Below are 15,083 nucleotides of genomic sequence, written 5' to 3'. Positions count from 1 at the left end.
TTTTTGTTGTTTGTTTAGGTCAGCCAATCATTTCCTGTAAGGCACATCTTATTTTCTTGTATTTGAATCAAGTGTTAAATGCACATCTTTTTCACAATTTAAATATTACCCAAATCAAGTGGCATGGTGGGGTAATGGTTAGTTCTGTTGCCTTGTAGATCCAGCATCTTGGACCTACTAATTATTGAGGAAGAAACAAACTTTACTATTTGGTTGGCATAAGAGTCATATACAGTACTTATATTAACTTGTTAAGGAGGATGATGTGTGCAGATCCAGTGTCGTGTGTATTGATATGACATGTAAATTAAATATTTCAGCTATTACCAGTCACAAACTGTTTACTTACTAAAGTCCATAGTAACACAGATAAGTTCATATTAAGTAATATAATAAAATACTTCCTGGAATAATTACTTGTTCCTAGAAGACAGAAAGCAATTAATTAAAAGAAATGTCTGGATGGTACACATTTTTCTTTCCTAGAACATCTTTTCTCATTCCCTTTCTTTCCCTGGCATAATGAATATAAAACACTTCACATTTCCAAAGGTCAAACTGCAATTATGAGTAACAGTGAAACAAAGGGTTCACTCTGGAGGAGATACAGCGCATTGCACTATTAAGTAGTAACTATTAACAAAACAATCTGTGTTTTCAGTCTACTTCCACATTGTCTCTGTGAAGTTTGTATGTTCTTCGCACTTCTGTTTGAGTTCACCTAGAACGTTTCCAAAGTGTTCAGTTTAGATTAGTTGCTGTTTCCACATTGGCTGTGTGTGGATGTGTACTTAAGGCCATCCTGCAACAGACAAGCAACCTGTTCAAGTCTGGCTCCTGCTTTGAATATACAGTGCATCTAGAAAGTATTCACAGCGCATCACGTTTTCCACATTTTGTTAAGTTACAGCCTTATTCCAAAATGGATTAAATTAATTTTTCTCCTCAGAATTCTACACATAACACCCCATAATGACAACGTGAAAAAAGTTTACTTGAGATTTTTGCAAATTTATTAAAAATAAAAAAATGGAGAAAGCACATGTACATAAGTATTCACAGCCTTTGCCATGAAGCTCAAAATTGAGCTCAGGTGCATCCTGTTTCCCCTGATCATCCTTGAGATGTTTCTGCAGCTTAATTGGAGTCCACCTGTGGTAAATTCAGTTGATTGGACATGATTTGGAAAGGCACACACCTGTCTATATAAGGTCCCACAGTTGACAGTTCATGTCAGAGCACAAATCAAGCATGAAGTCAAAGGAATTGTCTGTAGACCTCTGAGACAGGATTGTCTCGAGGCACAAATCTGAGGGAAGGTTACAGAAAAATTTCTGCTGCTTTGAAGGTCCCAATGAGCACAGTGGCCTCCATCATCCGTAAGTGGAAGAAGTTCGAAACCACCAGGACTCTTCCTAGAGCTGGCCGGCCATCTAAACTGAACGATTGGGGGAGAAGGGCCTTAGTCAGGGAGGTGAGCAAGAACTCGATGGTCACTCTGTCAGAGCTCCAGAGGTCCTTTGTGGAAAGAGGAGAACCTTCTAGAAGGACAACCATCTCTGCAGCAATCCACCAATCAGGCCTGTATGGTAGAGTGGCCAGACGGAAGCCACTCCTTAGTAAAAGGCACATGGCAGCCCGCCTGGAGTTTGCCAAAAGGCACCTGAAGGACTCTCAGACCATGAGAAAGAAAATTCTCTGGTCTGATGAGACAAAGATTGAACTCTTTGGTGTGAATGCCAGGCGTCACGTTTGGAGGAAACCAGGCACCGTTCATCACCAGGCCAATACCATCCCTACAGTGAAGCATGTTGGTGGCAACATCACGCTGTGGGGATGTTTTTCAGCGGCAGGGACTGAGAGACTAGTCAGGATAAAGGGAAAGATGACTGCAGCAATGTACAGAGACATCCTGTATGAAAACCTGCTCCAGTGCGCTCTTGACCTCAGACTGGGGCGACGGTTCATCTTTCAGCAGGACAACGACCCTAAGCACACAGCCAAGATATCAAAGGAGTGGCTTCAGGACAACTCTGTGAATGTCCTTGAGTGGCCCAGCCAGAGCCCAGACTTGAATCCAATTGAACATCTCTCGAGCGATCTTAAAATGGCTGTGCACCGATGCTTCCAATCCAACCTGATGGAGCTTGAGAGGTGCTGCAAAGAGGAATGGGCCAAACTGACCAAGTATAGGTGTGCCAAGCTTGTGGCATCATATTCAACAAGACTTGAGGCTGTTAATTGCTGCCAATGGTGCATCGACAAAGTATTGAGCAAAGGCTGTGAATACTTATGTACATGTGATTTCTCAGTTTTTTTATTTTTAATAAATTTGCAAAAACCTCAAGTAAACTTTTTTCACATTGTCATTATGGGGTGTTGTGTGTAGAATTCAGAGAAAAAAAATGAATTTAATCCATTTTGGAATAAGGCTGTAACATAACAAAATGTGGAAAAAGTGATGCGCTGTGAATACTTTCCGGATGCACTGTAATGTTACCGGGGGTAAACTCTGGCAACTCACAACCTAGAATTGCACTAAAGTGTACTATGTTATAGGATGACAATGTAGTATCATATGAACTTGTAGTCTTAAGCAATTTTGTAAAGTAACTCTCAAGCTTTCTCTTAATCGTATAAATGCTCAATATCCTTCCCTTATGTCACATGGCACACATCAATCCTCTATTCTAATGTATCCCAGACTTTTTGTATCATTCCACTATATATAGTTGACATGGCAGACACAATGCATTTTTTCATTTCCTCAGGCACTAAAATCTGGAAAAAAAAGTAGAGAGAAACTCTACAGTTTGTTCCATACTTCATATTCATATGATACTTGATTGCTGAGTAAGCATTCTATTCTTTTTGAATCAACCTGTATTAGTCTAGGTGAAGCTAGGGCCAAAAGCATGAAAGCTGTGATGTTTCTTACAGTTAACTGTATCAGTTATGATTACATTCTTTGTTTTCCAGTATATGATAAATGATATTATTTTTCATATTCATAATCAAAATTAAAAATAGGAATTATTTTTCTGAAAATTTGGCCACTATCTTTATCCAAGGAGACTTACAAGTTAAGCATGTATAATACTATATAGATATTTTTTTTTATAGTTAGAGTACAGATAAGCTGAGTGACTTGCTCAAGTAAACAGGGAGACACGCATGAGAATTGAGCCAGCAGCCTTTAGCTTAGCTGCTAAACAACACTGCCTGACATATGTCAGGAACATGTTTGACATTAGTTTAAATTAATTTTGTTTAATTTTTGAATGTTGTTTATTTTTCTTGTTTTTTTTATTATTGAAATGTTTTTATTAGGTGATAGATAGTACATCAGCATTTTGTGTGTACTTGGTTTATTTACGTTGGCCTCTCTATTTTATGGTCTGGTCTCTAAGACACTGCATGGTTGCTTGGCACATGGTAGCCATGAGATCTAAGATGGCTGCTTACAATTGAACAGCATCTGAACATTAAGACTAAGTCCTTGTTTTGACTAATGATATTAAAGAAATATAAATTCTTAGGAATGTTTTTGTCTTTGAATCTTATTTAGAGTTTCTTTTTTTTTCTTTCTTTACTACTTTGCATTTTAGTTGTGATATTTTTTACTAGTTTGCATTTTACTACTTGTCAATTGGACTTCTATTTCTGTGCATTTTGGACACAGCTGAAAAGTATATACTACCCGTCACTTGCAATTTAGGTATGGCTAAGAAACTTTGAGGGCTTCTCATTGGCTTTCAGTTTAACATTGCTTCATGACAGCTCCAGAGGTCCTGGGTTCAAATCATAGCCTATTCCCTGCCTGTAAACTGTGTGTTTGCTCTCTTTGTAGCAACCCCCACAACCCAGCATTTGTATCGCCTCCAAGTCAAAGATATGCAGGTTAGGGCTGATTGAACACTCTGAATTGGCCTGGTGTGAGTGAGTATGTCCTGAGGTAGGCTGTTCTCCTGTCCAGGATTGTTTCTTGCCGTGTGCGTTGTGATGCTGAAGCACTACCAAGCTCCTTGTGACCCAACATTTTGATTAAGAGGATTAGGTAGATGGACAGATGGATGAAATTTAGATCATTAATATGAGTTTCAGACATCAGCATATTTGACCAAAATGTGTGAATAACTAAGCTGATTACTTGACAAAAAAGTTTTTTTGTTTTGTTATTTTTGGTTCGCTTTTTTCCTTTAGGGACATCTCTCTATTTACCAATTTACCATGTTAAAAGTTTCTGTATACTTAAAGCTCTGGATTTAATGATTATATATCTCCAAATAATCTGTAATCCCTCTAGAAGCATCATGAATATGTTAAAGCTGCTAAAATGCCACAAATGAAAGTTTGTTAAAAACTCCCTGCTGTTTTAGTTTATTATCATGTTCCCCATAACATTGTTGGCATAAGTTTCTAAACATTTTTAAGATGAGGATGACTGCCTACTTCGTCTGTTTGTGGTTGTGTGACTCTAACATCTGAGCTCCTTAGTAACTGCAAGGGCACCAGGGCTGACTGGATTGATCTCTAGCCTGGTGGTATAGCAGCTAAAGTGGGCCATTCTGACACATGATGTGATCCCAGGATTTGTCCCATAAGCAACCCCGTGATAAAGTTTAAGGAACCTCAGGTCAGCTAGAAAACGAAAATGACAATAGATGTAGAAGTCAAGTTTGGAACAAGGCTCAGTGATAGGGAAGAATAGACTTTGTGTATGTGAGAGCAATATGGTGGGAGTGAGAATACTTCTTGAAAGTATGTGGGAGTTGTACCAATGACTACAAAAATGATGTAAAGTCTGTTAAGGAAGGTCCAGCATGTTGTTGTTTATCTTATTATTTCATTTGTTTATTTTGTCTTCATCCAAAATACAGAGGATGCAGATTTTGAATTTGACATTGCTGCAAGTTTTAGAGGCAGAAGGAGAATGTTTTTGTTTTTTAAGGACAGAGTGCAATAGTTATTGAGGGGTTGGTGGTATGCTGTTTATCTTTATCTATACTACACCATACAGGAAGACAAATATAGTTCCGTTTGCAAGCAATTGCCATGATGAAGTTGTAGATAGATAGATAGATAGATACTTTATTACTAATCTTATGAAACATTTATGATGCATACATTAGTCTCACATGCCTGTGGCCATCTCCTGAAAACTTGGCTCATGTTGACCGACAAATTTGCCAAAGCACAGCACAAATGTACTTTAAGACTAGCTGATATAAGGATTGTACTGGATTTACTCTTGGTTGAATCCATGTTCTACTGAATGGAATGTGACATGGAAACAAGGCATTTGAATTATCTGTCACCCACAGGGAAACTGGATTCTGAATTTATTTTTTATTGTGAAAAGGTGGTCTGTCTGTACCTACATTATATGCACATCTTCTGCTCTTTTTTATTGCCTGCAGATTCTAGTCTAATCATGTATAGATTTATACTTTGGGTATTGAAAGAAATAAAAAATCAAGAAGGATACATTACACTAGTGATCTGAGTGCTAGCCATAAGACAGCAACATGATTTTTTTTCAAAATTCTATAGCATCCAGTAATGCCTTTTTTAATATAGTCCTTTCCTCAATTTTAAGTTGAAAGGAAGGTAATGAGATGCAAGCCAGGAAAATTTCAGGCTCATCAATACCAAAAAAAATCTCTTTTTTTGCAAAATCCTTATAAATGTTTCTTCTTCCATTCTTATGGCCTCTTCATCCTTTTTCTGAATTGTTCTGAGTGATGTAACAGCAGATAATTCTTCAGCATTCTACAGACTTTCTCTTTGAGTTTACATGGTCTACCACTTCATGGCTAAGCAGTTGTAGCTCCTAGACCTTTTTACTTAACAATAATAACATTTACAGTTGATTGGGGCAGAATTAGCATAGCAGACATTTCCTGTACTGACAAAGTTGGCATCCTATGACGGTGTCACGTTTAAAGTCACTGAGCTCTTTAGTACAACCCATTCTACTGCCAGTGTTTGTCAATGGAGATTACATGGCTATGTGCTTGATTTTATGCATCTATTAACAATGGGAGGGGTGTCCATATAGAAGAGTATATGTGGCAGGAAAGACAGACTAATTAGCTCACACAAATGCAGGGAGAAGTTGTCAAATACACACAGACAGAATTTAACACCCTGAATATTTACACTACCAGTCAAAAGGTTTAGAACACCTCAGTTTTTCTTCAAATTTAATCAGTTGAAATGCAATAAATGACCTAAAATGGTGAAAAGGTAAGCAGTAAACTACCAGAGGTTTAAATTTAAAGTATAGGTTAGCAAAAACTGAAGAAAATGAAATGTCAGAATATTACAAATGGGCCTTCTTCATGGAACAACTAATAGGTTACAACCTACAGATTTTCTGCAGCAGTTCAAGTAAATTACGCCTTGTAAGTTGAAGCAAACAATTTTCTTCAGTGTCCCATCTTCCATTGATTGTTTAAAAATCCTCTCTGTCTTAATGCAGAGTTGGAACAGACTTTGTTACTATACTCTCTGAAGTACTACTTGGACAATATTCCAGTAATATTAGTAAATTTCAGTATCTTAGATGCAGAAGTGATAACCACTGTGCCATCATCCTGCATATTCATTTTTTTTTACTGGAAGTATTTATATTAATGGCATAAGCAGCAATTTGTTTGAAACCAATAACATAACAGAGCTTCAGAAAATGCACACAACAAATTTTCAGTGTATACTATGTTTCTTATTGCAAAGTATCAAGTTATCCTTCCAAAATCAGCAATCATGGTTTGTAACTGGCTGCCAATAATGAAGACACTTTGCTTTTATGTTGCTGTTAATGTTGTACAGTTTATAAAGCTTTTATTGATTGTGTTTGCTAGGAACGTTTGTAAAATTAAGTGTCAGTAATGTGACCGTACAGCATTTACCACATATAGAAATTTGCTGTCTATCTGGAAAACAGATTGTTGTGGTTTTTATCTGGCCATTATGTTCTTTGCACTTGAACATTCTTATTTTCAAGTGACTTAGAAAATCGTACACATCATCACACAACATCAATGAATTTGTCTCCTTTTTCAGTTTAAACAAAAAGTGTGATAATGACATTTTCTAAATTAATGGCACATTTTGAATGAAAAATCTAACTTTCTATGTATATTTCAGTATGTTGGTAACAAAATATAAAACATGTATAAATTACACCTCATTTGTGTTCTAGTACTTTTACCTCATAGGATATTTTATTCTAAATGTAAATTTGGTTAATTTTAGAGTGATCTTTCTAATATGCAGTTTTTAAAGTGTGTACTGTTTTTTTTTTTCTTAGGCTCTACACCTTGGGTGCCACCAGTTGCTACAGTCAGCCAAGCCAGCCTTTTAGCTCACACATATGGAATGGCACAGCCTTCAATCTATACCCCAGCTGTGAATGTCCAAGCGCCTGTTATTGCAGTATCACCTATCCAAACTCCTGTGCCACCACAACACCCATTGATGGCCGCACATTATCAGCTTCCACAACAGCCTTCACAGCCTCTCACTAACATGGTCATGAATATGCCAAGTCAGCCTCTTTACACAAACAGTCAGCCACCAATCACTATGTCCCCATTGACTGGGGTCAGTCAGGTGACCCACCCTGTGCACCCTGTGGTAGGGAACGGTCACATGACTCACCCTATATTTCAGCCTCCGCATTTGCCTTCTGCTGCTTTGCCCAGTAGTGCACCATTGACCAATGGGCAGACTACTGCTCAGCCTCCTGCCACTCCACCAGCCAATCAAGAAAGTACAAATGGGCTGCAGATGTTACGGACTGTTGGCATGGGAAAGTACGAGTTTACAGATCCCTGGCATCCGAAAGGTAAGTGAACAGAGGAGTTTTCTCTTAAAATCCCACAAAGTACACTAAGTTTCTCAGGTGTCAAATCAGAGACTACTTTTGTCAATTTAAAAATTTGCTCGTTCTGAAGATTAAATGTTTTTCTTTTTTTTTCTTTCATTGACCATTAATAGTGCTATAATACGTACAACTACCCAAGTAAAGTATTGAAGTTCATAGTTTAACATTCAGATGCTATACCTTTCCTCGTGTGTGCTTAAATACCATTTGTGTTTGTGTGTATGCATATAATGTATATATACACACACACATACAAAAAATATTCATAACACCTTAATAATTATACAGCACAAATAAATATCAGCTTGTTAAACATTTAGATAACGTTGCTGACAAATACGGTTTAGTTTTTGTGTTTGTAGTCATAATTTGTTTGCTTCTTAAACCTGAATCAAATTTACCAATTAAACTATTATTGTGCCTCTAAAATAAATACAAAATCTATCTTGTTTTTTCCTGAAGTTTGTCTTTTCATTTGTTAACATTTTGACATTTACAAAGGGAGCTTGGTTTCCACTTTAAATGTCTTAGAAGACAATTGTGACAAGATTTGTTTTGTAGAAAGCAGTGCAAATAATTTAAATAATAAGTTTAAAAAGTATTGCACATTAAATTAGAATTAGACGGTGTTATATCTATTTGGAGTATAAGGGTCAAAAAATGTGTTAAACTGTTTAGAGTATGTAAGGCTGTCTGATAAATTTTGACATGTTTAAAAGACAAAAATCCAAGATTGACAAAAAGTAAGCAATCACAGCTGGATGGCCAAATGTGTTTCCTGTCTCTAGATTATTCTAATGAAGATATACGTCAGTACAGGTTCAGGAGGAGATTGAATGTGTGTTATTTAATCTAAGACATTGGGTACTACACAGTTAAAAGGAAAAAAAAATCCTTTACCTGCCCAATATTTATTAATGTCTAAAGGAATCCACATTATTTTTCTGTGTTTAATTTCTTAAACAAAAGGCTTGGCAGTTTTTTTGACTTCTGAGTCTTTTTTATTTGGATCTAAATATTTCAAAATATTTTTAACTTTTTACACTTTCATAATTTAAAAAAAAATGTTAGCATCCTTGACAAAAAATAATGTCTGCAAGCAACTCATTCTTAAGGACAGTAAAGGCTGTTAAAGTTAATACTTTTTTCATTGATCAGTTTATGCAGTAGGTTGAATGATTTTACAGAAGAAAAATGCTATCACTAAAAAATCAACTCATATCAGGGTTGTTTTTCTCATATCATATCTTTCCTGCATATCTTAATCATATCACTGTGTAATTTAAGTGTGCTCAGACATGTCAAAGCAGGGCAACACTGTAAAGTAAGCTGTTATGCATAGGCACTGTAACAACACCTAATGCTGATATTGGTCATGTCTGTGTTCTACAGGAATATAATTAACTCTGAGGTAAATTATTTTGCTGTATGTAATATACTTTTTCTTATGTTTGGAAAGGCAATCAATAGATATCATAGCTATGTCCATATTTTGTACATAATATTCCATCGTCACCATGCAATTTCAAGAAACAGAATTGAGAAGAGGTGAATTAAGCACATCTCTCTCTTTTATTTATTTACTTTTTTTTTTTTTTTTTTTAGTAAATAATCGTGTCTGGCTTCTGCAAAAGTGTCATTAAAGTTGGCTAACTAAACCTTAAGTTGATAGTCTTAAAACAATGATGTAGTGCTACTTGAAAGTATGTGCAGTTACAGATTCCCTTAGTTTTTCAGCCAAGTTATTATTTAATCAGAATCACTGTCTCTGATCTGACATAACAGGTGGTTTAAAGGAACTCATGCTTGTTGCAGAAACATTAAATTAAAGAGGAATTAGTGTAGGTGCATCGGTTGCACTATATATAGTTCCATGCAAACATTTGGATAGCCCTGAGAAAATGACAAACTTTGTTGACATCCATTCATCCATCCATTATCCAACCCGCTATATCCTAACTACAGGGTCATGGGGGTCTGCTGGAGCCAATCCCAGCCAACACAGGGTGCAAGGCAGGGAACAAACCCTGGGCAGGGTGCCAGCCCACCGCAGGGCGCGCGCGCACACACACACGCACACACAAAGCACACACTAGGGACAATTTGGAATCTCCAAAGCACCTAACCTGCATGTGTTTGGATTGTGGGAGGAAACCGGAGTACCTGGAGGAAACCCACGCAGACACGGAGAGAACATGCAAACTCCACGCCGGGAGGACCCGGGAAGCGAACTCGGGTCTCCTAACTGCGAGGCAGCATTGCTACCCATTGCGTCACCGTGCCGCCCCTTTGTTGACATATAAAGTGAAAAATAGTAAATAGGACTTTGACTGCAAACAAACTAAAGTGATGGCATTAGTGTAGGGCTGCAAAGGTTAAAGTTTACTTCCATGCTGAAAAGGAAAGATGGTTAAAGATGCAACATTTTGGCTACATACCCCTCATCAGGTGTGCAAGTGAAAAGGAAAAAGCAGGTAACATATAGAAGGAGGAATCAATGCCAGGGCAGAGGAAAGGTGAGATTAGGTTGTGAAAAAGCTGCCGTTAGAGGAGATGAAGGGAGAGATTAAAAGTTAGTTGGTCATTAAGACCTGGAGATATATATGATCCTAGGCTGATAATAAAGTTAGCTGCTTCTGTTTGTCTTTAAAAAGTGTCTTTGAAGCCCTTTGAAAGAACAGAAACAGAGAAAAGTGTGGCTATACTATAGGGATGTTAAATGTTACACAATAGGCTTTGTAAGGTCTTTGATCATAATGACTCAAATGTACTCCCAGAAACAGTCAGCTAGCCATCTTCCTGTCCAAACTATGTAATTGGCTGGACAATTCTTTCAAGAAATGCAGTTAAGATTTTTATACAGGCAAGAGCCCCGTTATTTAAGATTGAATTTGTCATAGGGACCAGATATAAGGGTACTATTATTGAGTTATTTGCAAGTGACACGTCTGCTCCTATTAAAATAATGGCATTTTTATGAAAATGTTAATGTACAGTTACCATTTACCTGAAGAACTTAAACAAATAAAAATAAATGAGTAAATATGGCAGTGTAAAAGTTTGGATGCCCTGTGATTCTTTTAATTCTTGTTTTGGAAATGTTTCCCCATTCTTCTTGCAGATCACTCCCAGCTGTGAAATATTCTTTGGCTGTCTTGTGTGTATAGCACATTTAATAAATACCCACACATTCCCAATGATGTTCATATATGGGAACTTTGAGGGCCACCGTAAAACCTTTACCTTGTGTAGATTTCAAACTCCATTTTGCCTTGTTGTTTTGTTGTAGACACCAGTCTTTTTTCAGCTTCAGTTTCCTGACTGACTGTCTGATATTCTCCTTGAGGAGAAAACATTCTTCCCTGTACCTGCACAGTGTTTCCACCCCTGCAATTAACAGGCAAGGTGTTCTTTTCTTCAAATGCTCTTCCTTTGTTTCTATTGTTTGTGGTTGTGGTCAAAGAGTCTGATTTTAAACATATCTGTCCACAACAGTTGGTTCCAAAATGCCTTTGTCAACAGATACTGTTTTTTGAGATGAGACTGAAGTAAATGTGTCCTTTTGATGGCTCTTCTGTGAAGGTCATATCTGTTTAAGTAATGCTGAACAGAGAACCACCACTCCTTTCTAAGATAAACCTGCCTGCAGGTCCTTTACAGTCATATGGGGGTTTTGCTTTGCACAGAGTGCAAGCTTTCTCTCTGTCTGTTTTTTTGGTCACCTATATCTTTACCTCCATGGTTTCCCTTATCTGTCATTTCCTAATGACATCAGAGAAAATAACAAGCTGGAAATGATTTGATCTTTTTATAGCACCTCCCTGCTTCGCAGACATCAGTTTGTTTAATTTTCAGGTCCTCATTCAGTTGCTTAGAACAGGGGTAGGCAATGTCGGTCCTGGTGAGCCGCAGTGGCTACAGGTTTTCATTCCAACACAATTGCTTAATTAGAAACCAATCATTGCCAATCTCAATCCTTATTTAATTTTATGGCTTGTTAGTCTGTGCAATGTAAGGCTCTTATATCGTAGATTTTTTTCCTTTCCAAGGATATCATCCAAATGATATGAAGCCTAAAACAGATCATTTTCAGTCTGTCACATTTTTCTGTTAAGTGTTTTATTAAATCAAACCGTGCATGATGAACACACACAGATGTAATTGGAAAAAAGCTAGCTGGAGAACTGCTGGCTGCTTTGTCTTTTACATCTAATTGCTAATAAGGAGCAATTAAAACACTGAATGCAGCAGTTTAAGATTGAAATAAGCAATTAAGGTTGGAGAACCTTAACAAGCGAGACCACTAAAATGAAGCATCAAAATGTCACTTAAGCAATATGTGCTTCATCAGCAATAATTGAGTTCTCGTTAAGGAACTGGGTTGGAACAAAAACCTGCACATACTGCGGCTCACCAGGACCAACGTTGCCTACCCCTGCCTTAGAAGAACCCATGGTTGTCAAGTTTTGCACTGTATTTGAATGTATCGCACAGTATAAATAAAAAAATTCTTACACTATGGAATTGTCATCAGCTGACAATTCCTAATGGCAGTTCTTGACCGGACTCTTCACCTGATGAGGTAAGCCAGATTAGACTAAAATCTAAAGATGTTCCGATCGCTCAGCCAGATCTAAGTCAGCAGATTTTCACTACAGAGGACTCGATCAGTGTAATGGTAAACTCGCTGATTAATGAAAATCATTTTTTTTTCAGCATCTGCTTTTCTAAGCGTTACTGTAATTTAGTTGCAGTGCTCCTTTACACAAGGTATTATTGTAGTTAAGCTATCACGTGTCCTTTTTTTTAACTGCAAATATTCTGTAAATAGAGAGCAATAAGGCAAACTTTACCAGAGAGAGTGAGAGAAAAGAACCGGAATATTAGCCTTTACATTAAAGAAAGTGGAGCAATAAACTAAGAAAGGAATCGGAGGAGTCATTCTCTGAAATTAGACAAACAGTAAGAATAGCTATTTTAATGAACTTAGACCTTTTTTGTTCTTGAAATAAAACGGACAGTACTTGTCTAAGTTTAGATGGTGAGCGAGCTTGTGTTAAGTACAGCGGCTCATATTTCCAATTAGAAAAAGAAAACGTAAAGAAGAATTGGAAGTAAAATGAATATTTACATTTAAGCATCATTTCACTGTCAATATCAATTCATTGAATTACTGTGTGAGAAAAAAATATATATTTAGAGATGTCAAAAAATACTCTTTTTTTTTTAAATTAAGCTTTGTTTCAGTTAAGTACATTATGGAAGAAATGAAATAATATGACAGCTTTTAATTATGAGAAGCATTTTATTTTCTTTAATGTTGTTTGTATTATGGATAATTATTTTCTCCACATGTTTTATTAGTTAAAAACGTATGTATTTTATGAAAATTTTATTTATTTTAGAATTTTTTGATCACTGAACAGTAGGCCTACAGAATATCATTTTGTTAATAGAAAATGAACAGGTAACACCTGTGATCTATAGTTTAATTATAAAAATACCAAAATATTTTGATATTCAGATTTTACTGTAATGCTCCATTAATTAGATACTAGAAATTGATTTTGTTTTTGTTTTCAATGTTCAAGTTAAGCTGCAACACCACTTTTAAGTGGAATTGAGATTTCGTTTGTCCATTTTTAGTACACTAGTTTAATATAATACTGCACTAAATTGAATTGTGATGTTTATTTGTTGTGACTGTGAATGCCAAAGTTAAGCTATTACACCACTTTGCAGTGGAATTGTAGATATATTACTCATTTTTATTGTTTTAGTTTTACTACTACAATGCTTCACTCAGTGGAATTGATAAGAGCTATTTACAGAGAAATCTTTTGGTATATTTACTTGGTTATTTTGTTAATCTTAAAACCAATGCTGCACTAAGTAGAATTGTGACAAAAAACATACAAAAATATGTTTTACTTTGTTATTATATTAAAAAAAAACATTTAAGGAACGACATGGATGTAGGCATCTTTTTCTTAATTAATTGCAGAGACATTCAATTGTCATGCTTATACACTGAACTGATTTTAAAAACTTCAATGTACATGACGTGTGCACTGTCCAACTTATTATCTGGGAAGATATAAGTCCGGGGCTTGGTATCAGCAGATACTTAAAAATAAATTACTTGGATCAGGGTCAGAGCAAAAATATTTCATCATCGCATTCCTACTAAAAACCTAAAAGGATGCCCAAATTTTTGCAAATGCCAATTTACTCTTTTATTTTATTATGCTTTTTAATTCATCAAATAAATTGTCAGTGTTCATTAACATTCAGAAAAAATCCTGTTGATTTTATTTTGTTTGTTGTCAGAGTTGTGTCAAATGTCAACAAAATCTGTAGTATGTACGTACTGTTTATTCAGGTGGGTAAATCATTGGGAACCAAAATGGGCAATCAATTGAGGTACCTTAAGGAAAAAGAGTGAATGGCTGTCTGATAAACAGAGATAAGAAAGCTGTCCAAGTAGGTATTACCAACACTGGTGAATGCAAACTCAACATGCCAAGAGAAAAGAACATCTCACAGGACACCAGGAAGAGAGGAGAGATCTTACAGTTATTAGGGATGTGAAACCACACAAACCCGGAGAAGGCTATAAAATGAAGTCTCAAAAACATTTGTGCTCCTTCAGTCCACTATCAGGGAAATAATTTAAAAATGGTTGATACTTAACATAATGGCATCCTGGCCTAAAAGTGGATGCCCTTCCAAACGACCATCAAGATCCACACAAAAAATAATAATTTAGGTAAAAGCCAACCCAAAAAAACAAAGTATTGAAGCATTCTTTTACTGCATCTCAGGAAACTGCATGCTTCAGCAGTAAGAGCAATAATGAATCAAAATGGCATTCAAATGAGAGTTGCCAGGACAAAAGCCTCTGCTGTCAAAAAAGAACTAAACTCTCTGTATTTTGTTTGCCTGAGAACACCTGGAAAAAACTGACAGTTTCGGGAAGTCCATTCTCTAGAGAGATTAGTCCATAACTAACCTTTTTGATATCAATATAAAAAAAAATATGATTGGAGAAAGCCCGTACTACTTACCCCTAAAATAAACCTTGCCATGAATTCTGAGGTATGCTTGGGGATTCTTGAAAGGAATGGAATGTCATACCTCGCTGTGACACAGTGAAAGTAGATAGAATAGTGGAGTGTAGAGAGTTCCACAG

General features: G+C 36.3%; 1 protein-coding gene across 2 annotated transcripts in view; it reads left to right on the top strand.

The window, feature by feature from the left end:
- The window catches only part of LOC114648389 (kelch-like protein 29), an 839,883-nt gene that overhangs the window by 563,578 nt on the left and 261,222 nt on the right, over positions 1-15,083 (top strand). For both annotated transcript variants that reach the window (XM_051924932.1, XM_051924931.1), the window contains one exon: positions 7,316-7,852. In XM_051924932.1, the coding sequence (XP_051780892.1) occupies positions 7,316-7,852 (537 nt within the window). The remainder of the gene's footprint in view (positions 1-7,315; positions 7,853-15,083) is intronic.

The sequence above is a fragment of the Erpetoichthys calabaricus genome, chromosome 3 (assembly GCF_900747795.2).
Source record: "Erpetoichthys calabaricus chromosome 3, fErpCal1.3, whole genome shotgun sequence".
Lineage (NCBI taxonomy): Eukaryota > Metazoa > Chordata > Cladistia > Polypteriformes > Polypteridae > Erpetoichthys > Erpetoichthys calabaricus.
Note: the sequence above shows the minus strand (reverse complement) of the source record. Positions and strands in the feature narration are given on the sequence as shown.